Raw genomic sequence first — 24,315 nt, 5'->3', positions numbered from 1 at the left:
AATGAAATGGTTTAGAGGTAATCAGAGTCATTCAGAGCGGTTTGGTGTGAAACGCTCTGTTCTATTGAAACTTATGGTTCACAGTGGTGGTGATAGGAACCAGACGTCCACCTCTAACAGCTCCCTCACAGACAACTATCTAAGGAAACGGATATCAATTCACTGTTTTCTGGTAAAGTTTTGACTTCAAATGTATTTTATTCATGTTGGAGGAATACATGTAGGGCGTTGTGAGGCAAAATAGTCCCCAAAGAAAACTTTTTTTCACCACCATTGTAAAGAAACCCGTGTCTTTGTCATATTTTCATATTTTTGTAGGGCTATTTCTTTAACAGGAGCCTCAGGGCGGAGTGATGAGGGAGGAGTTTGAGTCAGGAGAGTTTTTTCATCTCTGACTCGCTCCAGTTTGTCAGAGAGTTGGGAGAGGAATGTGCTGTACCGGTGGTCATGTTCTTATCCTTCGTTAAAGGTAAGGTTTTTAGGGCTTTTCATCATCTAAACTGGGCCAAAACTGTCGCGTAGAACCACCAGGAACTGTCCACGGCGTTGTAAGTAGGATAATATATCCAGAAAATGACTAATATCGGTCTGAGTCGTTCGAATTTCCCGGTCCACCTTAAACGGTGCCTCTGTTCCATTCTAGCGCCTGTACAGAACGAAGCGACTGCCCTGAGCGGCTCAGGAGCTGAGGCACCATTTAAGGTGGAACGGAGAATTAGAATAAAACGCCGTTTTCAAACTCAAAACACAGGCAGTCTTGGTAAAGTGGAATATGGAATATTTCCAAAATGAAGTTATAGAGCTTTTCTAGTTGACTTTGGTCCACTGGTGGCCTGAAAATCACAAACATCTTGGTGAAGCGATGATTAATGAGCTTTGTTTGGCTGTTTTGTTGGCTGTTTTTCTGTTGTTGCTGCTCTGTATGTGACTGACCGCTCCAGGCTCTCTGAGTTCCGCACTGAGAGCTCAACATACAGCAGCTCCCTCTGCCTGACAGACAAGCAGCAGCTGAATTTACTGTATGCAAATATGTACATTTATACACGAATATACCACAAATAACAGTTATTGCTAAAAGCACACACTTAAAAAGTGGTTCTTTAGTCAAAACAATGACTATGAGCTCTATTTAGAACCATTTTGGGGCTTAAATAGTTCTTTGCATGGTGAAATGGTTCTTCAGATTGATGGAGAACGTGTGTATGTGGTTCTGTATAGCACTGAAAGGGGTTCTGCTGTTGTTACAGTGCCAGGCTTGTGGTTAGAGCCCGCTTACAAAAAGGTTCTGTGTAGAGGTTCTCTCCATCAATCTGAAGAACCATTTGCAAAAGGTTCTGTATAGAACTCATGGTTCTGAATTGAACCACTGCCTTTACAAAGAACCCTTGGAGAACCATCTTTTTTTTTTAAATGTGACATGAACAAGGTTGTGTCCAGTTTGCTGACTTTTGTCATGATTATGTTAATGCATTACATTGAATGGAGACATTTAGCTCCACATATGGTCCTTTGGCTTGTTTACTTTTGGCTATAGGTGTAAACATGGCTGGGAGATATGACTAAATTCATTGTTATCATGATATAACATCACAATATGCTTCTGAATACACTGAGGATGTCATCAGTACTTAAAAATGCTTCCCAACTCCATGTTTGGCCACAAAGGGAGCAAAATTCATCCTGTTTGATTGGATTTGGTGCAGCTCAGTGTCTGAAATGTTGAATACAAATCATGATAATCAGTTTTTGATAGTATTTGTTTTAAATATGACACTTGTCTTTTCCAACTGATCAAACATCAGATAAAATATGCATAGTGGCATATCGTGTGTCGTAAAGTACTAACATGATACACTTTTCCCAGTTTTATATGCATATTCTAATTTGGGACGCAGCCAAATTAGAAACAATTTTTATTAGATTTTTAAATATTTCTTTACCCAAAGCTCACACTGTGTGGCTTTAACGGATGAAGATCACATCTGCAGTGCTTTCCTTTAGCCAAAGTCATAATATAGCAGCATTATTTGCTCTTTATTGGGCCAAACTGGCATTTAAGGTTCTTAAAGAAATAACCAGTCGCCTGTTTAACTGACATAAATGAAGTATTACATGGAAAGTAAGAGGCTAGAGGTGGGCGATATGACGATACTTTACGATTATCGTGATAAATTAAATTATATCGTGGTAAATCATATCGCCCACCTGTATAAGTGGTGATTTTGTGTTGAGCACAATGAGTCATGTATAATGATGCTATGAGATTTGGTTCATGTCTAGCATAGAGAGCCCATGCTTTTACCTGCCTCACATCATTTTCTTCATAAAATAGCAGCATAGATTGGACAAAATCTAAATAATCGCTTGCCAATCTTGTGTTTGGAGCAAATATCTCTGATTGATCTCTGATCCAATTATGATCTAAATAAATTGCAGATAAAAGCAAAAAATATATGATGTTACAATATGTTATGCATGTATTTTATTCATTGTGAGCTGCACCTTTCAATAAAGTGAATTCTAAGCATGGCTTTCCAGTGTTGCTGATAACAGCTGAACTCTGGGTGCCTGTTCTGTGATCTGAAATGACCTGTTCGATTCACAAGTCGTGCAACACTGTGAAAGTTTCCTCTTCCCCTACTGATTGCATGATTTTCTCTTTTCTCTCTTATAGAGCTGACAGATGCTTCCCAGGACAAACAGTGGGGGGCTTTTCTGACCCCTAAATGTGTTTCCTCGCTGTGATTATTCCATTACCGACACAATGTCTGCCATAGACCCCTATCAGTACATTATAGTAAGTCCTGGCATTTGTCTTGTGGTCTAATTATTACTTTAACTGCGTCAGTGACTCTCACTGAGGCTGATTTCACTGGATAGGTTTATTTGAGGTTAAACAGCATCCAGCCTGGCTCAGAAGGGCAATAAGTATTTGCATCTTATGCGGTTATTTCTTTGGAGTGCATTAACATTAACCAGCACTGCTGGATCTCACATAGCAACCCAGTTTCCTATGAAGTCAGCCTTAATTTCCTGGGTTCGGTTTGCATGTGAAAAACCCTGATGGTCATTCAGAGTAGCATATTTCTTTGGAGTGAGTTCCTTCATGGGGCCATACAAATGTCCCATATTTAGATTGATCGCTATTGTTGGAACAAAACCTTGTATCTCCATTTTTGTGGTTTTTCAGTTTTTGAATTTGAAAGTACCTGTTGTACTTTGTGAGTAAATTTCATGAGTGGACTAAAAGAAACGGCTCAAAATGGCCTGGAAAAAAATCTGCTTCCATTGACGTGCATTAAAAGTAAAGTATATTTTTTCTTCTCCTGTAAAGTCACCATTCTGGAGATACAAGGTTTTGTTCCAACAAGAGCGATATATAAATGTAAGTATATATGTGTAGTAATATATAGAGTCATATGCAAAAGTTTAAATACCCCCATTGTCACACACACACACACTGATGTTGATGTGCAGGAGAGACGCGGAGGCTGAGTGTTTCTTGATGTGTGAATCGATATGAAAGTGCAGCTCCACCAACTCAACACCGCTCATTTAACACGAGGAGCTGCTGCGATGACACGAAGCCTTTGGCCACAATACTGTGACCTTTCCTCATATTAATGGCACTTTAATGTCGCAATTATACGACTTTATTCTCAAAATATTATGATTTTATTCTCGAAATTTTACTCTGCTGTTTTTATTTTTATTAACAGAGGCCCTAAAACGCCCTCATAGATGTAGTAATAATATTCACTGTATGTATTACTTATATGTAAGTAGTTAAATGTAATTATAATTGCTGTGTATGTATATGTGACTATATCTAATAATAATGATGTCTCCCTTATGTATTATGTAATGATATGCCCTATATGTAATTAGCTGTTATTATAATGTATCCATAATTATGACATATCTGTAACCACTTAAATGCAATATTAATTTGCCCCAGTCATTTTCTAAACTTAATTAACATCAAGGACCCCTAATAAATAGTTTTATTCTTTCAGGTGTAAAAATTGAGGGACTTGACCTACTCATTGTCTATTTTTACTCCTGTTAGTTTTTTTTGGTTTTCCTCGAAAGTCATGGAGTCGTATGAAATCCATCCATACAAACGTGCCCAATGTACATCCATAATACTCCTGTTCTGAGAATGTCCCTTACACTCATTTATCGTCAATATGTTTGTTTGTGTTGCCAGGTAGAGCACCAGTATTCTCATAAGTTCAGAGTGACTGTGGTGAGAGCAGAGAATGTCACTAAAGGAGCGCTCGGGGACCTGCGTGAGTCCAGACATCTGTTTTATGTTATGTTTGTATTTAACACACGTGTATCAGCATGTTACTCAGCTGTGTGTGTGTGTGTGTGTGTGTGTGTGTGTGTGTGCGCATACAGTGGACACGCCAGACCCATATGTGGAGCTGTCAATCCCAACAGCTCCAGAGTCGAGAAAACGAACACGGCACATAGACAACGACATCAACCCAAAATGGAACGAAACGTTTGACTTCCTGCTGGACCCCAAACAGGAGAATGTGCTGGAGGTGGGCAGCTCACACTCAGACCATCAATAACTTGTTGTATGTTTTAACCTTAAAAATGATTAAAAACAGGTCAGTATCATGAACTCTCAAACTGGAACTTCTTTAGCAGCCAATTTTATGTTGTTTATTCAATACAACATAATTCACATTCCTGTTTTCTCTTTTTTTGTTTTCTTATTGTAATACTAATCTGTGCTTTATTACACACACACACACACACACACACACACACATATATATATATATATATATATATATATATATATATATATAGTAATATCCAAAAAGGTACTAAATTGTCAGCGGGGTAGGACCCCTCTTGTTACTACCGTAATCCATAAAAATTCTGTTTTCTATGTTGAACTGACTCCACACACCACAAATATGTACTTTTACACTATGAAAAACTTAATTAAGGTACACAGTCAGACCTTAAAACCACTGTTATACATTTACAGTTTGTACCTTGATTAATGTAAAATGTACCTGCACAAAACCTTCATTTCTAACAGTCTGTAATTCACATTGACTTGTATATCATGTGAATTGGGAGCACTTCCAGTATGGTGTTAAACACATTCTCACTATTTGTGTCTCCTCCCAGATGACATTAATGGATGCTAACTACGTGATGGATGAAACTCTGGGCACGGCTACTTATTCCATCGGCACACTCAAAATAGGGCAGCCAGAGACTGTAACCATGTCTATTGGCAAGGTAAGCTGGAGAGCATTCAAAACATGTGGGGCAGCAAGGCTAATGTAATAAAAGTGTGACATAGACTGTCATTAGAGACCAAACATGTGCTGAAAGAGCAGGGAGAAGGGAAAATTGTGCAACATTGATTTTCTGGTGAACTATTCCTTTACAAACAGTTATAAGTGCATTGTAAGCATCTATAACTTACTCAGTTACTCTCAAATTGCACAGTCTACTGTCTTTGTTTTCAGTTTGTCTTCCTGTGAAACAGATTCTGGGTGGAAATGTAAGTGATAATGTGTAGTTTATTGCAAGAAACAATGCAAATTTACCCTCTTATCCTTTGCTGCTTGCTGAAACTATGCTGAAGAATATTAGGGCACGTTATTCATGCACTTTTTCATTTCGTTTTTTTGCAGCTCCGATATTTTTCAGGGTTGTAAATGCCTTGTCTCGCAACAATATAGGCCATCTCGCTACACAGTGGCACAGAACAGCCTGTCCTAAAATTCTTCAGCATAGTTTCAGCAGCAAACAAAGGATTAAAGAACCGGGCTGCAGTTTAACAGCCGCCACTCTGCTCCATTCTGTTCACAGGCACAGCAGGACGCTTTATAATTCATTATCTCACTCACAAATGAGCTTTTTGTACAAGAAGCTTTGCAGAGAAGAGGCAAACTCTGAAAACACAGGGGCATAAGAGGGTTTGTGCGAGTGCATGATGCATAATGCATGATGCGTTTTTAACACTTGACTTTTAACTCTTGGACACTTCTTTTAAGTTGAGACCCTCTTGTAGCAGTCTTAACATCAGACTAGGAGCCCCTCGCATTGTTTCTGCAGCACGAGCTGCTGCTCATGATGGCAGGCGAGCATTTAGAGATTAGCAATATAATGCATTTGGCACTAGGAGAAAAAAGTGACTGAGTGCTTGTGTCCCTGCCAAATCCATCTTTATCCATTCCTGACCAGTCTATAAATACCCCCATTTATACAGTCATATGCAAAAGTTTGGGTGCCTCCGGTCAAATGACATGTTGTTGGTTTCCTAATCTGAACATAACACGTCCTCTACAGAGAACACACTAATGCACATTTTAATCCACAATTACTGTTTAGTACACACACAATCTTCTAAGCCACTTCTCCTTCTAGGTCCTGGGGGGGTGGGCTAAAGGCAGGATACGCCCTGGACAGGTCGCCAGTCCATCTCAGGGCAGGGAGACAGACATACACATTCACTAGGGGCAAATTAGCATGTCCAAATTAGCATGTCTAATGATGAGAACTGCATTACCCAGAATCCGTCACCGTCACGTGAGGAGGAGCTCTTCCCTTCACTCTTATTCACAGACTCCACTTCCCAGAATACTCAGCACAATCACATGACTCCGGCTCTCTCCTCACCCTCTTATCCAAGATATCAATCACCTGAATACTAACTACTAGCAGCTGTGTTTAGGATCACCTGACTAAACTAGTTAGTATTTAAGCCCGGTCTTTAGCACCAGTTATATGTGAAGTAGCAAAAGAAAGCACAAAGCCAGAGCACCAATCAGGGCCCAGCGGTCACTTTGTTTAGAGCTGGTTTTGACCTGTTGGTCATACCGACCCAGTGCAGCACACGGTTCAACGTCAGCGCAGTAGCGTAAAACTTTGGGAGAGTCTGTTCAACATAAATGATGAACTAACCTAACTTTGTGTAAATAGAGCACAATATAGAAATATGTCCACATATGCAGTCGTGACTGATGCGGCTTTTTTCTGAATTTCTACAAACGCCATTTCATTTTATAGTAAATTAGTCTGGGCTGGTTTATGTTTATGAACAGAGGCCTACAGATCAACATAGTAAAGGAGCTCATCTGTGATCCTGAGTTTAAAGCCAGTTTTTATTATATTTAAACTTAAGTTTAGAGCCTTGTGCCTTGTTATAAAAATTATAACAGGACATCAGAGCCATAATTAATCTTTTAGTACTTTTACTTTCGATACTTAAGTACATTTGAAGGCAAATACTTTAGTACTTTTACTCAAGTGGAGGTCTAAAGGGAGGGACTTCTACTTTTACTGGAGTAATATTTTACCTTGGGTGTCTCTACTTTAACTCAAATACATGGTTTGTGGGATTAACGCATGCAGCTTGGTTAATGTATGGATTAATTTCCGTCAGAGCAAGAGCAACTGAGCTGTGTACTTGGATATACAAGCACAGAACTGCGATTTGTTGGGGACACCATTTGAATCCAGCCAGTATTTCATAGGGATGGAGCATTCTTTGTCTCTGTCTGAGTTTTTCTTCTTGAGAACTGAAAAAAATAGGCTACTGGAACACCTTTCAATGCAACGTTAATAAGTTTCCATTGGGAAAGTGAAGCGAATGATATAAATATGCCAGATATGTTTCATTTGACTGGCAGTGTTAGATCTTATTATTGGTTAATAAGTAAATAAATAGAAATTATGCACTAAAATCAGCAGGAAAATGTCATATTTACGCTTAATCCCTGTGGAGGATGTCTTCACTTATTTTCAAAACAGGTCATTTGACTGGATATATTTGCATACGACTGTATATGACTGTAATTTGAGACGGTTTAAGCCTTTCAGTGTGAACCAGTCCAAATGAAAAGCGTGCGATGTCTTTGAAAAAAATAAACTGTGGTGCAAACTTTAGCAAACAAACCTGGTGTGAAAACGGACAAGTTATAGTGGCCTATCATCACTGGTGGTTCTGTGTTCTTGGTTTTTTTAGGTGGGGCTGTAATAGAGCCACAGTTCCTCTTCAAGGGCCAAATAAATGCCATCAAATTCTAAGAGCTCTGTAATTGCTCACAACATCTATAGAATATATATTTGTATATCACTGTTGTCAGACAAAAACCTTGAATCTGCAGAATAGTAACTTTACAGGAGAAGGAAAAAACCTACTTTACTTTACTTTTAGTGTAAGTCAATGGAACCAGACATCTTTTCAGGTCATTTTGGAATGTTTCTTTTAGTCCATTCATCATGAAATTTGCACACAATGTAAAAGGCAACAGGCATTTTCAAATGTGTCAAAAACTGAATAATTACAAAAATGGAGATGCAAGGTTTTGTTCTGACTGCAGTGATATATTATTCACATAATACACATATATTACTCATTACTCAGCAGACAAGGTCAGATTTAATTATGAGGCTAATTATTTCACAACTAGCGAATACAGACGTGCAAACACTTAAGCAGCAAAAAGTTCAGAAACCATCCCCCTGAACCAGGTCCAGAGGCTTGGCATATTTAGTTTAGATATTATTATTTATTTTAAATGACTTGTAAAGGCAGAGAGCTTGCAGACATGATGGAGAGAAGGAAGGTAGATATTCTGTGTGTCCAGGAGACCAGATGGAAAGGAAGCAAGGCCAGGAACATTGGAGGTGGATTCAAACTGTTCCATCATGGTGTAGCGAGGAAGAGAAATGGAGTAGGGATAATCCTAAAGTAACAGCTTGTGAAAAGTGTTCTGGATGTAAAGAAAGTGTCAGACAGGATCATGAGCCTGAAGTTGGAGGTTGATGGTGTAATTTTGAATGTAGTCAGTTCATATGCACCACAGGTTGGTTGTCAGTTAAAGGAGAAAGAGGAATTTTGGAGTAAGATGGATGAAGTGGTAGATTGTGTCCCTAGAGAGGAGAGATTAGTGATTGGTGCAGACTTCAATGGACATGTTGGTGAAGGGAACAGAGGGGATGAAGAGGTGCTGGGTATGTATGGTGTGAAAGACAGAAATGCGGAAGGTCAGATGGTTGTAGATTTTGCAAAGAGAATGGAAATGGCTGTGGTTAACACATATTTTCAGAAGAGGGAAGAACACAGGGTGGCATACAAGAGTGGAGGGATGTGCACACAGGTGGATTATATCCTTAGCAGGAGATGCCACCTAAAGGAGATTGGAGATTGTAAAGTGGTGCCAGGGGAAAATTTAGCAAGGCAGCATAGGGGGGTTGTCTGTAGAATGAGATTAGAAACAAAGAAGAGGAAGAGAGTGAAGACAGAGCCAAAGATTAGATGGTGGAAGCTGAAGGAGGAGGGTGGTTGCAGGCAGTTCAGGGAAAAATTGCAACAGGCTCTTGGGGGCAGTGAGGAGCTACCTGAGGACTGGGAAACTACAGCTAAGGTGGTGATAGAAACTGGCAAAAATGCGTTGGGTGTTTCATCTGGTCAGAGGAAAGAAGACAAGGAAAGTTGGTGGTGGAATGAGGAAGTCCATGAGAGTATTCAGAAGAAGAAGGCAGCTAAGAAAAAGTGGGATAACCAGATAGATGAAGGAAGTAGGCAGGAGTACTGTGAGGCTAGTCGCATAGCGAAAAGAATGGTGGCAAAGGCTCAGGCCTATGATGAGCTGTATGAGAGGCTGGACAGTAAAGAAGGAGTAAAGGACTTGTATCGTTTGGCTAAACAGAGAGATAGAGCTGGAAAGGATGCACAGCAGGTTAGGCTGATAAAGGATAGAGGGAAATGTACTAGTGAGTGAACAGAGAGTGTTGAGTAGATGGAAGGAGTACTTTGAAGAACTAATGAATGAGGAAAACGAGAGAGAGAGGAGGACAATGGGGGGAGAGATAGTGGATCAGGAAGTGCAGAGAATTGGTAAGGTGGAAGTGAGGGCAGCTTTAAAAAGGATGAAGAATGGAAAGGCAGTTGGTCCAGATGACATAACTGTGGAGGTATGGAGATGTTTAGGAGAGAAGGCAGTGGACTTTTTAACCAGGTTGTTTAACAAAATCCTGGAGAGTGAGAGGATGCCTGAAGAGTGGAGAAACAGTGTACTGGTCCCCATTTTTAAGAACAAGGGTGATGTGCAGAGCTGCAGTAACTACAGAGGTATAAAGTTGATGAGCCACACCATGAAGGTATGGGAAAGAGTTGTTGAAGCAAGGCTAAGGCGAGAGGTCCAGATCAAGTGAGCAGCAGTTTGGTTTCATGCCCAGAAAAAGTACCACAGATGCAATTTTTGCATTGAGAGTGTTGGTAGAGAAGTACAGAGAAGGTCAGAAGGAGCTACATTGTGTCTTTGTGGATCTAGAGAAGGCATATGATAGGGTGCCAAGAGAGGAACTGTGGTACTGTATGAGGAAGTCAGATGTAGCTGAAAAGTATGTTAGTGTGGTGCAGGACATGTATGAGGATAGTGAGACAGTGGTGAGGTGTGCAGTTGGAGTGACAAATGGTTTCAAGGTGAAGGTAGGGTTACATCAGGGATCAGCTTTGAACCCCTTCTTGTTTGCAATGGTGATGGACAGGTTGACAGATGAGGTCAGGCAAGAGGCTCCATGGATCATGATGTTTGCAGATGACATTGTAATCTCTGGTGAGAGTAGAGAGCAGGTGGAAGAGAATCTGGAGAGGTGGAGGTTTGCACTGGAGAGGAGAGGAATAGAGACAGGTCAGTAGAGACAAGACGGAATACATGTGTGTGAATGAGAGGGAGGCAGGTGGAAAGGTGAAGATGCAAGGAGTAGAGGTCGTAAAGGTGGATGACTTCAAATATCTTGGGTCAACCATCCAGAGCAATGGACAGTGTAGAAAAGAGGTGAAGAAGAGACTGCAGGCAGGATGGAGTGGGTGGAGACGGGTGTCAGGGCTGATGTGTGACAGAAGGATAGCAGCAAGAGTGAAAGGGAAGGTTTACAAGACAGTAGTGCGTCCTGCTATGATGTATGGTTTGGAGACTGTGGCTCTCTGTCTAAAAGACAAGAGGCTGAGCTGGAGGTGGCGGAGATGAAGATGCTGAGATTTTCGTTGGGAGTGACAAGGATGGACAAGATTAGAAATGAGCAGATCAGAGGGACAGTGAAGGTGGAGCAGTTTGGAGATAAAGCCAGAGAGGCCAGGTTGAGATGGTTTGGACATGTGTTGAGGAGGAATAGTGGATATATTGGGCAAAGAATGTTGGAGATGGAGCTGCCGGGTAGAAGGAGAAGAGGTAGACCTCAGAGAAGGTTTATGGATGTAGTGATGGTGGACATGGAGATGGTTGGTGTGAAAGTAGAGGAGGCAATGGATAGGGCAAGATGGAGGCAGATGATCCGCTGTGGCGACCCCTAAAGGGAGCAGCCGAAAGAAGAAGAAGATTATTATTTATTTTAAATGAAAATGCATTATGATGCATTCATATAGGAAAACAGGTAATTGCTGTTGAACAGAGGGAACCAATGGTGGTCCTGGAGATCCACCACCTTGCAGAGTTCAGATCCAACACTCCTGTGGTGAATTTTCTGATAATCGAAGGCATCTGTTAATTGGATCAGGCGTTATATAAGGGCAGGACCAGTCATGCCAAAAACTGTAATGCTTCCCAGGTACAGGGTGATTCAAAAAGATTCATCCAATTTCAAATGATTTATTTCACTTGTAAATCTTTACAGAGCAATGCAGTGAACTGTAAATGATTTAAATGAGAATAAAGGTTATGATGTAATTTTATAAGTGCTCAGTATGAACCTCCTCCAGCTGTACGGACGACATCAACACCAACGTCATTGTCACTATTGCACTGCCACTTTCATCTCAGCTTATAGATATTAGATATTTTTCTATTTGTATATACGCCTGTAGAGAGGATCTTTATATTTATTCTTCCTGTTATATTGTTTACAGCCTTATTACTATCACTGTACTGTGTTGTGTGTCTGCTACTGGCTGCTAAATTTCCTTCGGGATCAGTAAAGTATCTATCTATCTATCATCAATCAGACGAACACTTTCATGATGCAAAGGGTTCTTTGAGTATTCGTGGTTGTTATGGTCTCTTTATTTTTATGTTGAGGCCCGACGTAGATCAGGTTGTAACAGAGGTTCTTTATAGAACCATTTTCTTTACTAAAGAACCCTTGGAGAACTACCATTTTACAGTGTGTACTGTGTTTCACTTTGGAGTTTTGTGAAGAACGCCTTGACGATGATTGGCCCAGCCACCGCCATGTAAGTCAAGAAGTAAAGGAAGGTCTAGAAACTGTTATCCTGAGATAAAGGGTTCTGCTGGTTACTGTGTTGAGAGTTTGAGTACCTTGCCAGTTAAACGGGTTCCCTGGTCACACTGCACCGGTTCATGGACGTGGGTGAATTATGTTCACTCTGCTGCTTATGAATAAATAACACAGTGACAGACACAGTGCAGGCTGTGGAGTCTCAAATACATGGCAGGTGACCAGTAATAGAGGCATGTGGATGTCAGCGGGCACTGCTAGAGGTGTTGGAGAGAATCTGGAGCATCAGCGCTCTCTGTAAAGAAGATTGCAGTTATTGAGGCCAAATTAGGAAATCTGATCTGCCTTTTAGTGTGTGGGATAAAGCAGATTTTCTAAAAGAGTCATGCTTCTTACAAAGAATAACAAGGTTGGCTGTGGGAATTCAGGAAGGTAGCTGGCACGGGGTTAAAATCACAATGTTACCAGCTCATTTTCCACCCAAAAAAATAAACAAAGAGGACTATTTGACTTACAAAATGAAAATATGTTAATACGGTATTAAGCTGTTAAATGCCCAGGAACTTTCAGCAGGTCTGTTTTCATTGCTCTCCATTCACTGACTTAAATAATATTTAGTAGGTAATAAATGTCAGAATTTAAGGGGTTAATTGCAGTTGTGTTAATTGTTAATATAATAACATAAAAATGTTATGGTTACAATTTAAATAGTTTGCAAATTGACTCAGTAAGTGACAAATCGTCACAGAGAATACACTCCTGCAAATTTTAATACACAGTTACTGTTTATTTGCAGAGTTTAACATATTAGAAAAAACGTTCTGGCACATCTTTTGCACTGTGCCTTTTCCACTATGTGAAACTTGGCGAATATACAGAAATTATCCTCTAACATTGGCATAAAAATGACATATTTCGGTGTGTTCTCTGTAGAGGATGTGTTACCTTGCTTCCACCTAGAAAATCAACAAGCATATAATTTGACCAGGGGTGCTCAACATTTTGCATATGACTGTGATTGAATGAAAATGTGTAGAACATTTGAAAATAGTATGTTACTATTCTGAGTAGACAAAAATATCTACATGAAATACCCACAGGAGCATTTTATGAATCCTATTCTAAATCCATAGACATTAGTACGGAGTTGGTCCCCCTTTGCAGCTACAATAGCTTCCACTCTTCTGGGAAGCTTTTTTACAAGATTTTGGAGAGTCTGTGGGAATTTCTGCCCATTCATCCAGAAGAGGTCAGACATTGATGTTGGACAAGCAGATCTGGCTCACATTCTCTGTTCTAGTTCATCGCAAAAGGCGTTCTGTCGGGTTGAGGTCATGACTCTGTGAGGGCCAGTTAAGTTCCTCCACACCAGACTCACCCAGTCAGGCCTTTATGGACCTTGCTTTATGCACTGGTGCTCAGTCATGCTGGACCTGAAAAGGTTCTTCCCCAAAATGTTCCCACAAAGTTGGAAGCATATAATTGTCCAAAAAAAATTCCCTTCTCTGGAACTAAGGGTTCTGGACCAACCCCTGAAAACAACCCCATAGCATCATCCCTCCTCCACCAAACTTTACAGTTGGCTCAAGGCAGTCAGGCAGGTATCGTTCACCTGGCATTCGCCAAACCCAGACTCAGGCTGCCAGATGGAGAAGTGTGATTGGTCATTACAAGGAATACGTTTCCACTGCTCCAGTCTGTGGTGTGCTTGACACTGTGTATTATATATATTACACATTAATACTTTCAGTTTTTCTCATTTTTAACTTTTGTCTGTTATTTTCTACCAGACCACCAAGGTGTACCTACAGCTGTTGCTGGAAGTGTGGTAAGCACAACGTAATACCTGGATTAAAAGGACCAAGGCCTTTTATAAATTCTCTATATTTGAGTTTGCAATCATTGTACTAATATTGTTATTAAAGGTATTAATGTTATTAATATTTTCCTGTGCTTTCTGTAGTTCATCCACTGACCTGCGCTTCAGCATGGCCTTGTGTGACCAGGAGAAACTCTTCAGGCAGACGCGCAGAGACAGGGTCATGCTGGGCATCAAGAAGCTGCTCCACATGGAGAACCCGCGCTTTCTGCCCAGCTCGCAAAAAGAGGTGAGCTTGATATCCTCGTATCTCCGAAATAAGACCTTTACAGGAGAAGGAAAAAATCTACTTTACTTTTAATGTAAGTCAATGGAACCAGACTGCCCAGTAATTTTGGGTCCTTTCTGTTGAGCTCCTGACGTTAACGTCACTTAAAAACACCAGTTGCCCTTTACATTGAGTGAACAAATTAAAGGTTCTCTTGGCTTTTGTACAGTGCTGTATGAACAGTATGTTTGTCTGGACCGTGCCTTATTGCAGCTGTCTCTGTACTCAGGTGCCTACCATAGCCATTGTGGGGTCAGGAGGCGGTTTTCGGGCCATGGTCGGCTTTTCTGGCGTCATGAAGGCTTTGTATGAGTCTGGAGTGCTGGACTGTGCGACCTATGTGGCTGGACTGTCTGGATCTACATGGTCAGTTTATTTTTATAATTTTTTTTTTTAATTCAATTTGTTTGTGTAATAAACACAAAAGAATACAACACTTTTGGCATGAAAAAAGGGGAAAATAAGGGGCTTGTACAAAGTACTCATATGAACTTATGATGAAAAATGCAGCACAAAGATATTCAATACAAAGATCACCACTGATATTACAGTTGGGCTGAAAACTAGCCCAGCTGACAGAGTCGCTCTCAAGGCTCAGCCAAATATAATCATGAGAACTGGCTTGCTCTGTTTCTCAATTCTGAGTAGATGCAGATAGTGCTATCAGTGTTATTAAGAGCGTGTAGCCCTGCAGCTCACTTCCTCTTTCTCACCACGGCGCTCAGCGCAGATGAGACTGTGACATTACATAATCCTTTGTTAGGACATTTCAGCCGTGACCTGGCGGGGCAGAGCGCCTGCAGTTCACAGGCCTCAGCAGTGCATACAGTAATAACACCAGTGACACCAGGTCTGTTCTGTAGACCGCAGTGTATACTGGTTAATCGCTTTCTTTCTTTCTTTCTTTCTTTCTTTCTTTCTTGCATTTTTCTTTCTTTCTTTATCATTTTTTATCACATTGTTTCTTTCTTTCTTTCTGTGTCAATTTCTTTCTCTCCTTTCTTTCTTTCTTTGTCAGTTTCTCTATCGCTTTCTTTCATTCTTTCTCACTTTTTTCTTTCTTTCTTTATCATTTTTTATCACATTGTTTCTTTCTTTTTTTGTCAGTTTCTTTATCACTTTCTCTTTCTTTCTTTCTTTCTTTCTTTCTTTCTTCCTTTTTCTTTCTTTATCACTTTCTTTCTCTATCACATCCTTTCTTTCTGTTTTTTCTTTCTTGCATTCTTTCTTGCTTTCTTCCTTTCTTTCTTTCTTGCATTCTTTCATTTGTCTCTTTTATTTTTTATTTTTCATCATTCCTTCATTTATTTTTCTTCTCTTCTTTCCTTCTGTCTTTCATTTTTTCTCTTCTTCTCTTCTTATTTTCTTTCTTACTTTCAGACAACATGCAAATCTAGTTAGAGTATGTTGTTTATCATTGAATATCTTCTCCTTATTCCCAAGAAATGCATTGAGTATATATTGAGTACAACCTAAATCTTTCATGTCTACTTTATAATATTTCAATCATTATGTCTATGTAGATGTATATTTCTACGTATACTTGCTATTATTGAATAAAACACAACATTGCTAACAATTATTATTATTATTATTATTATTATTATTATTATTATGTGCTGTCTGAATGGTTATGGCTGTGTTCCCAGGTACATGTCCACTCTGTACTCTCACCCTGAGTTTCCAGCTAAAGGCCCCCGAGAGATAAACGAGGAGCTGATGAAGAGTGTGAGCAACAGTCCTCTCAAACTGCTGATGCCCCAGCACATCAAACGCTACATCAAAGCACTGTGGAATAAGAAGGCAGCCGGACAGCCGGTCACCTTCACTGACATATTTGGGATGCTGATTGGAGAAACGCTCATTCCAGGGGTGAGAAATGTGCACATGCATGTGTTCATATACACTTACAGTACGGTCCAAAAACACCCTGTTTAGCACTGCTCTGCTGGACAGTAAGTCTGTTTGTGCTTGTAAAAGCACAATACACCATTAGAATCAATGGAAATAAACATAAATACAGGAACAAGTATTAAAATGACTAGAGGGTGGCTAACATAAGATTTGCAAAAGGTTACATATCTAGAAACACACCATCTCTGTCCAAAAAAAAAACATGCATCTCTATTTTTGTTGATTTTTATTTTTACACATCATTTGAATACGTTCACATTGTGTGAAAATTTCATCATGAATGGACCAAATAGAAATGCCCCACAGTTACTTGGTATAAAACCTCTTTACATTAACTTCCATGAAAAGTTAAGACTGTGTTGGCCTGTAAAGTTATTGTGTTGGAGGTACATGTTTTTCCTTGGACAGCGTCCATACAGCTACAGATCTGTGGACCGTGCTTGCGTGGAAGCTGTTAAATACAAAGACTGCTTTGTACTCTGTCAGCCTGTGAATGATGCACAAAATGCAAATGACGTTGTACTGCTGCCTGGATACCATTCATGCGAATATGAAAAATATCATAAGAAAGAATGTGCTGACTTTTGTATCCTGTTGCTTTTGCGGGTAGACTCCGTTCTCTTAGTTTGCAGGAATTTTATGGCAAAAACTGAGTTCAGTCCAGTATGATTCAGAAAGTTTACTATTTTACAGAAACTTCTGTTTAGTTCACTGAGCAGAGCAGCGTTGACACTTCCATAAATCACATAAGCCACAGACATTAATCATCAGAGAACAGACAACTGCCTTAATAAATCCGTGAGTATCGCTGGTTGTGGTGTATTCTGGGATTTAGTTCATGGATTGCTGCTAAGCTGGAATGAACCATCGTTTAAAGCAGGATTTATAGACCGTGGGGGTTTGAGTTGAAGCGAAGTTGCACTAGCTGGGAAGAGTTATGAAGAGGGTGGAGGGGATTGTGCAAGATCCTTCCTGCAGCTTTGCTGACAGCTGTGCTGATTTGTGTGGGTCTTCCTTGTAGTCATTTTGGCTCTTGCATTTAAAAAAACATTAAAATTTTAGGCCAAAATTTCAAATCTATCGTAAAATGATAGACATGTGGACGTCTGGTTCCTATCACCACCACTGTGAACAGTTTTACCAGAACAGAGTGTTACATGACAAAACCACTCTGAATAACTTTGTTCACGTCTTAAAGATGTAAACAACTGCATTTAATTATGCTGGAATTTTGGAAAATCTGTGGAATTCCCTAATAACAGAGAAGTAATAGTGACTTTCTTGCCTTAAAGCGTTAAAGTCAACATGAACTGGACATCATAACACATTCTCTTTCTGGACTGTGGAATATTTGTGAGGGAAACAGCATCAAGGAGGGTCTCTGAACTGGCTGAGCATTTCTCTCGATGATAGGTGGGAGCTGTGGTAATGGGGGAACAAATCATCACATTATTGGTTAATATTAACGAATACACAGTGACTTCGTCAGATGTTAGAAAATTTGAATGATATGATTAATCAGGCTTAATATGATCATGGACATGAACTAAAACTGCTCAAATTTGATATCAGATTGGCTTTAAAGCAAAATAGCTTTCAGTGAGAGACTTTCTGAGGCGTGAAACTTGACCTTTTCCTGGTAGACGGAGATGTTAAACCACTTTAAGATAAACTGAGATCTCACTAGCAGAGACCCAGACTACTTTGAGGGTGCATTGCAAACATTATCGTTTAAATTTTAATTGCTGTAGAAGCAAATGCATACACACTTCAACTTCAGCTGTCCTGTAAAGTGCAAAAGAGGTTCTTTACCAAGCACATAACCATGCAGTCTCCATAGACAAACACTGGCAGTGGAATGGGTCGTACTGAAGAGCTCAGTGACTTTACATGGCACTGTCATAGGCACCTTTTCTGCTCTGCTAGATCTTCCTCAGTGAACTCTAAGTACTATTACTGTGAAATGAAAGTGTCAAAGTGTAACAGCCACAAAGCGGTAGGCCATGCAAAAACTCACAGAGTGGGGCCACTGAGTGCCGAAGACCTCTGTTGCTTACTTCACTACAAAGTTCCAAACCACTTCTAGAAGCAACATCAGCACAAGAACTGTATGACGGGAGCTTATGAAATGGGTTCCATGACCAAGCAGCTGCACACAAGCCTAAGGTCACTATGCTCAATGCCAGGCATTACTGGAGCGGTGTAAAGCACACTGCCACCAGACTGGGTCAGTGGAAACATGTTCTCTGTAGTGTTGAATCATGCTTCACTATCTGGCAGTCTGATGGATGAGTCTGAGTTTGGTGGATGCCAGGAGACGCTACCTACCGATGCGTAGTGGCAACAGTAAAGTTTGGTGGAGGAGGGATAATGGGCTGGGGCTGTTTTTCAGGGTTTAGGCCCTTTAGTTCCAGTGAAGGGTGATGTTAATGTTACAGCACACAAAGACATTTTTGACAGTTATTTGGTTCCAGCTTTTTGTCAGCAGTTTGAGGACGACCCTCCACTGTTCCAGCATGACTGAGACCCAGTGCACAAAGCAAGCTCCATAAAGACATGATTTGATGAGTTTTGTGTGGAGGAACTCCAGTGACCTGCAGTGGCCCCTGCCCTCAACCCCTCTGAACACCTCTGGGATGAACTGGAACTTCAATTGTGAGCCAGGTCCTCTTGTCCAACATCTGTGTTTGACCTCACAGATGTTTTTTTGAGTGAATGGGCACAAATTCCCACTCCAAAATCTTGTGGAAAGCCTCCCAGAAGAGTGGAGACTGTTATAGCCATAAAGGGGGCAACACCACATTAATGCCCATGATTTTGGTATGCGATGTACAACAAACTCATAGAGGTGTGATTATTTTAAGCTGTCTGCATATTTTTGGCCATATAGTGTATACAGAACCATTGTTTTCATTCACAGACCAAATTAACCATGCAAAAAGCTGTCTATCCATTCAAATGGTTCTTTGAGACATCATACTTCTATATTTAACTCTTAATGAACTACTTTCTAAAGGCTTGAATCTTCCAGAGGGGTCTGTCCAAGCTTGTTCTGCTTGTTCTATATATTTAAAGCAGGTCAGTTAAGCTCTTTGACCCTAAAAAGCCTTCAAAATATTCCTCCTTTGTTTTTCTCATGTTCAACTGTGGGTGGTTTTCATTTAAGCAGTCAGTGTTCTTCCACTCAGTGCATATTTTCTTCATGACAGCTACATTTTGGCATAACTATGGCTGTAAGGCTGTTAAGTCAAGATTTTGTTTCCAACTTCTGAGCCTTTAATTTTATCAGTACCACATTATATTAGTTAGATTAGTGTTTGTACTGTTTATAGCCTCATATTATTAATACAGATTTCTGAGCCTTGTGTTGGAAGTAAAACAATGTCTGACATTTTCTCTCGGGCTCATTGACAATAATGAGGCACACCCATGATCTCAGCACATAAAACCTCCTGACAGGCCTGCAGGAAGGCTGTGTTCTCTGCGTGTTTAATTAGAGTTAGAAAAACATTCTGTGTTCTTTTACAGAAAAGCAGGGGTTAATTGCAGTATTTTTTTAGGCCATATCTCTCAGCGCTGCTGCCCACAGTGCAGTGTTTCCTGGCATTTAACATCCAAACTCTACAATTCAAAGTGCACTTATCGCTGCTGCCCACTAAAGGAAACTCTGTATCTCCAAAACTAACGGCTCCTCCAGGAAGCTTTGAGATACGAGTTTTTGTTTTTTGTACAGACATAAATTAAGAAGAGACAGTAAAGTGAAAAGCCGGTTCTCTAGCTATGGGAAAAATGTGCACCCTTTAGAACTGGATTTACGAGGCGGAGGTGTTCGACTGTTTTCTTGTGTGTGTGTGTGTGTGTGTGTGTGTGTGTGTGTGTGTGTGTGTGTGTGTGTGTGTGTGTGTGTGTGTGTGTGTGTTTTAATGCATTGTCCTGACTTTGAAGACTAGAAAAACAAAGCTAACCTCCATATTTTGTTTTTTTTTCTTTTTGGACCAGAGATTAGGTTTAGGGTTAAGCCTAGAAAACTCTTATTAGCTATAGATACATATTGCCACTGTCGAAAAAAAACTCTCCAAAATGGTAACATTACAGGAGACGTGAATAATATTCATTCTAAAGACAATTAAAGTAACAAGATTTTTTTCCCCCAATTTCAGACCATTTTTGTTGGTCTGTTTCATTTTTGACATTTTACCATGAGGCAATGTACATCTAGAGTTTTAAAATTACAGTGAAATTATGCGACTCACAGATCAGGTGTATTGGACCATTTTCCTCTATAAATAAATGGCCAAGTCTAATATTTTTGTCTCATTTGTTTCATTTGGTTCTCTTTGTCTACTATTAGGAGTTTTAATGAAGTTTTAGGTCAAATTTATGCAGAAATATAGAAAATTCTAATGTAAATATAGAAAGTTCATAAACTTTCAAGCACCACTGCTGTATATACACCATTAAGAGCTTTATGTACAAGTATAAGGGCTTTAAAGTCAATTCTAAAAGAAACAGGGGGTCAGTGCATTGTAGCTGGAACAGGAATAATGTGTTATCTCTTCCCAGTTTTGGTTAAAAGTTTGCCAGCACGGTTCTGAATTAGCCATAGTTTCTCAACTGACTTCTATGGAAGACCTGTGAGAAGTATGACAGTAGCCCAGTCTACTTGAAATAAAACAGTGAATGAGCTACATTTCATCCTGTTGAGTTAAAAACATGTTTGGGAATATTTCGTAGGCGGAACAAGGCTGTTTTGGTCACTTTGCTAATGTGTGATTTAAGACTTCATTCAGAGTCTGAAATTACACCCAAAACATGATACTAGAAACATTACTAGAAATATCATATATTACATGCAGTAATAATATATGCATATTGTTTTATGTTACATTAAGTAAATAAACAGTAATTGTGCATTAAAATGTTCACTTAGAAAATCAACAAAAACATGGAATTTGACCAAAGGGGCCAAAACCTTTGCTTACAACTATATATATAAAATATATATGGTGCAAACTATAAGTGCTCACATGTATTATATGAATGAGACATATTTTTATTACGCATTCATGTATTAGATGTATTAGATGCATCATGTAATAGATGCACAACATTTAATTATTACCTACAGTGTATTGACGTATGTATATAATAAAGAATTTTAAATATATATGTGTAACACATGGGACATTATTATTACATGTACTACATATGTATATTATGACATTATAGGCTTTTACTCATACTGTATCTCACAAAAGTGAGTACACCCCTCACATTTCTACAAATGTTCTATTTTTTCATGGGACGACACTATAGAAATGAAACTTGGATATAACTTAAAGTAGACAGTGAACATGTCCAAATTGTGCTCAAAGTGTCAATATTTAGTGTGACCACCATTATTATCTAGCACTGCCGGAACCCTCTTGGGCATGAAATTCCCCAGAGCTGCACAGGTTGTTACTGGAATCCTCTTCCACTCCTCCATGATGACACCACGGAGCTGGTGGATGTTAGACACCTTGTGCTCCTCCTCCTTCCGCTTGAGGATGCCCCACAGGTGCACAATTGCGTTTAGGTCTGGAGACATATTTGGCCAGTCCATCACTTTTAGCTTCATCAAGGAAGTTGTCATCTTGGAGGTGTGTTTGGGGTCGTTATCGTGTTGGAAAACTGCCATGTGGTGCAGTTTCCTTACAAGGGCACCGATACACATGCTGGACACCATCTGAGCCAAACAAGTTTATCTTGGTCTCATCAGACCACACGACATGGTTCCAGTAATCCATGTTCTTGGCTTTCTTGTGCGCCAGCTTCAGAAGAGACTTCCTTCTGGGACGACGGCCACGCAGACCAAGTTGATGCATTATGCAGTGTATGGTCTGAGCACTGACAGACTGACCTCCCACTTCTTCAACCTCTGCAGCAATGCTGGCAGCACTCATGTATCTGTTTTTTGAAGCCAACCTCTGGATATGACACTGAACACATGGACTCAACTTCTCTGGTCGACCCTGGTGAGGCCTCTTCCGAGTGGAACCTGTCCTAGAAAACCACTGTATGACCTTGGCCATTGTGCTATAGCTCAGTTTCAGGGTGTTAGCAATCTTCTTATAGCCTAGGCTGTCTTTGCGGAGAACAACTCTATTTCTCACATCCTCAGAGAGTTCTTTGCCATGACGTGCCATGTTAAATGTCCAGTTGCCAGTATGAGCGAATTGTACCCAAAACAGCAAATTTAACAGCCCTGCTCCCCATTCACACCTGGAACCTTGTAACTCTAACGAGTCACATGAAACCAGGGAGGGACAACGACACAACATTAATGTCTGTGTGTTGAGTTCTTTTCAGAGGACAGTAAATCTGCACTGCTATACAAGCTGCACACTGACTACCTTAAGTTATATCCAAGTTTCATTTCTATAGTGTCGTCCCATGAAAAGACATAATATTTGCAGAAATGCAAGGGGTCCACTCACTTTTGTGAGATATTGTATGTGTGTATGGGAATTGGTATTGCTTATAGGTGTTAACATATATGTGATACTGTGTAATTCATCTGTGACATATTATTACATATTGTGTGTGTTTGTATATGTTTATTACAGCGGATGGACACAAAATTGAGCTCCATGCAGGAGAAGATTAATGAAGGTCAGAGCCCCTTGCCTCTCTTCACCTGCCTGCACGTCAAACCCAGAGTTTCTGAGCTCATGTTTGCCGGTAAGGAGGTCACTTTGAGAAAGCACAGTGTAAACCAAGTCTTCAGTCTCTGCATTACCTTCATTCTTTATTACAGTTCTCAAATATTGAATTACATTTTCATTAGATTTCCATGCTGTACTGACAGAGGTCCGCACTTACAGTGTCAAAAAACAAAGCTTGTTTTCTGTCTACAAAACAAGACTGAACACACAACAATACCTTTTTATCAGGTTGAAAATCAGCCAAGTTCAAGTTGGTTAAACTGGCACACGAGAGAGCTGCAGAACCAGAGGCTAGACATACTGTAGTTTTTCCATGTAATTTTTAGGCTTTTACAGAAAGCTGCATTCATTAATGAACCTTTTTGAAAACATTTCTATATAGCACCAAAAAGGGTTCTTCTATTATATGAAGCTTGACATTGTAGCAACATGAGAACCCCTTTTGGTCTTATATAGAACCATCTATAGCACATTCTTCATCAATTTGAAGAAGAACTATTTAATGATGCAAAGAACCCTTTAACTGTGCAAAGAAAAGAATCCATGGTTCTGTATAAAACATACATATACGGATATATTTCCAAAAGTGTTCACTCACCCATCCAAATCATTGAATTCAGGTGTTCCAATTTGTGAAAGAATGGGTCGCACTCAGGAGCTCAGTGAATTCCAGCATGGTACTGTGAAAGGACACCACCTGTGCAACAAGTCCAGTCGTGAAATTTCCTCACTACTAAATATTCCACAGTCAACTGTCAGTGGTATTATAACAAAGTGGAAGCGATTGGGAACGACAGCAACTCAGCCACGAAGTGGTCGGCCACGTAAAATGACAGAGCGGGTTCAGTGGATGCTGAGGGGCATAGTGAGCAGAGGTCACCAACTTTCTGCAGAGTCAATCTCTTCAGACCTCCAAACTTCATGTGGTCTTCAGATTAGCTCCAGAACAGCAAAGAGAGCTTCATGGAATGGGTTTCCATGGCCAAGCAGCTGCACTCAAGCCTTACATCACCAAGCGCAATGCAAAGCGTGGAATGCAGTGGTGTAAAGCGCCGCCACTGGACTCTAGAGCAGTGGAGACTTGTTCTCTGGAGTGATGAATCACACTTCTTTGTCCGGCATTCTGATGGATGAGTCTGGGTTTGTCAGTTGCCAGGAGAACAGTACTCGTCTGACTGCATTGTGCCAAGGTTAAAGTTTGGTAGAGGGGGGATTATGGTGTGGGGTTGTTTTTCTGGAGTTGGGCTCGGCCCCTTAGTTCCCGTGAAAGGAACTCTTAATGCTTCAGCACCAAGAGATTTTGGACAATTTCATGCTCCCAA

The 24,315-nt window shown here is 40.1% G+C and overlaps 1 protein-coding gene across 1 annotated transcript in view; it reads left to right on the top strand.

Annotated features, from left to right (window-relative positions):
* The first annotated feature begins 399 nt into the window (after positions 1-399).
* The window catches only part of pla2g4aa (phospholipase A2, group IVAa (cytosolic, calcium-dependent)), a 48,795-nt gene continuing 24,879 nt past the window's right edge, over positions 400-24,315 (top strand). The window contains exons 1-10 of the mRNA XM_017704135.2: positions 400-469; positions 2,675-2,797; positions 4,211-4,292; positions 4,405-4,553; positions 5,158-5,271; positions 14,016-14,053; positions 14,189-14,333; positions 14,602-14,738; positions 16,022-16,244; positions 22,895-23,009. Coding sequence (XP_017559624.1) covers positions 2,765-2,797; positions 4,211-4,292; positions 4,405-4,553; positions 5,158-5,271; positions 14,016-14,053; positions 14,189-14,333; positions 14,602-14,738; positions 16,022-16,244; positions 22,895-23,009 — 1,036 coding nt within the window. The 5' untranslated portion in view covers positions 400-469; positions 2,675-2,764. The remainder of the gene's footprint in view (positions 470-2,674; positions 2,798-4,210; positions 4,293-4,404; positions 4,554-5,157; positions 5,272-14,015; positions 14,054-14,188; positions 14,334-14,601; positions 14,739-16,021; positions 16,245-22,894; positions 23,010-24,315) is intronic.

Source organism: Pygocentrus nattereri, chromosome 17 (assembly GCF_015220715.1).
Source record: "Pygocentrus nattereri isolate fPygNat1 chromosome 17, fPygNat1.pri, whole genome shotgun sequence".
In the NCBI taxonomy this organism is placed as follows: Eukaryota; Metazoa; Chordata; class Actinopteri; order Characiformes; family Serrasalmidae; genus Pygocentrus; species Pygocentrus nattereri.
This window is presented reverse-complemented; position numbering and strand designations above follow the sequence as displayed.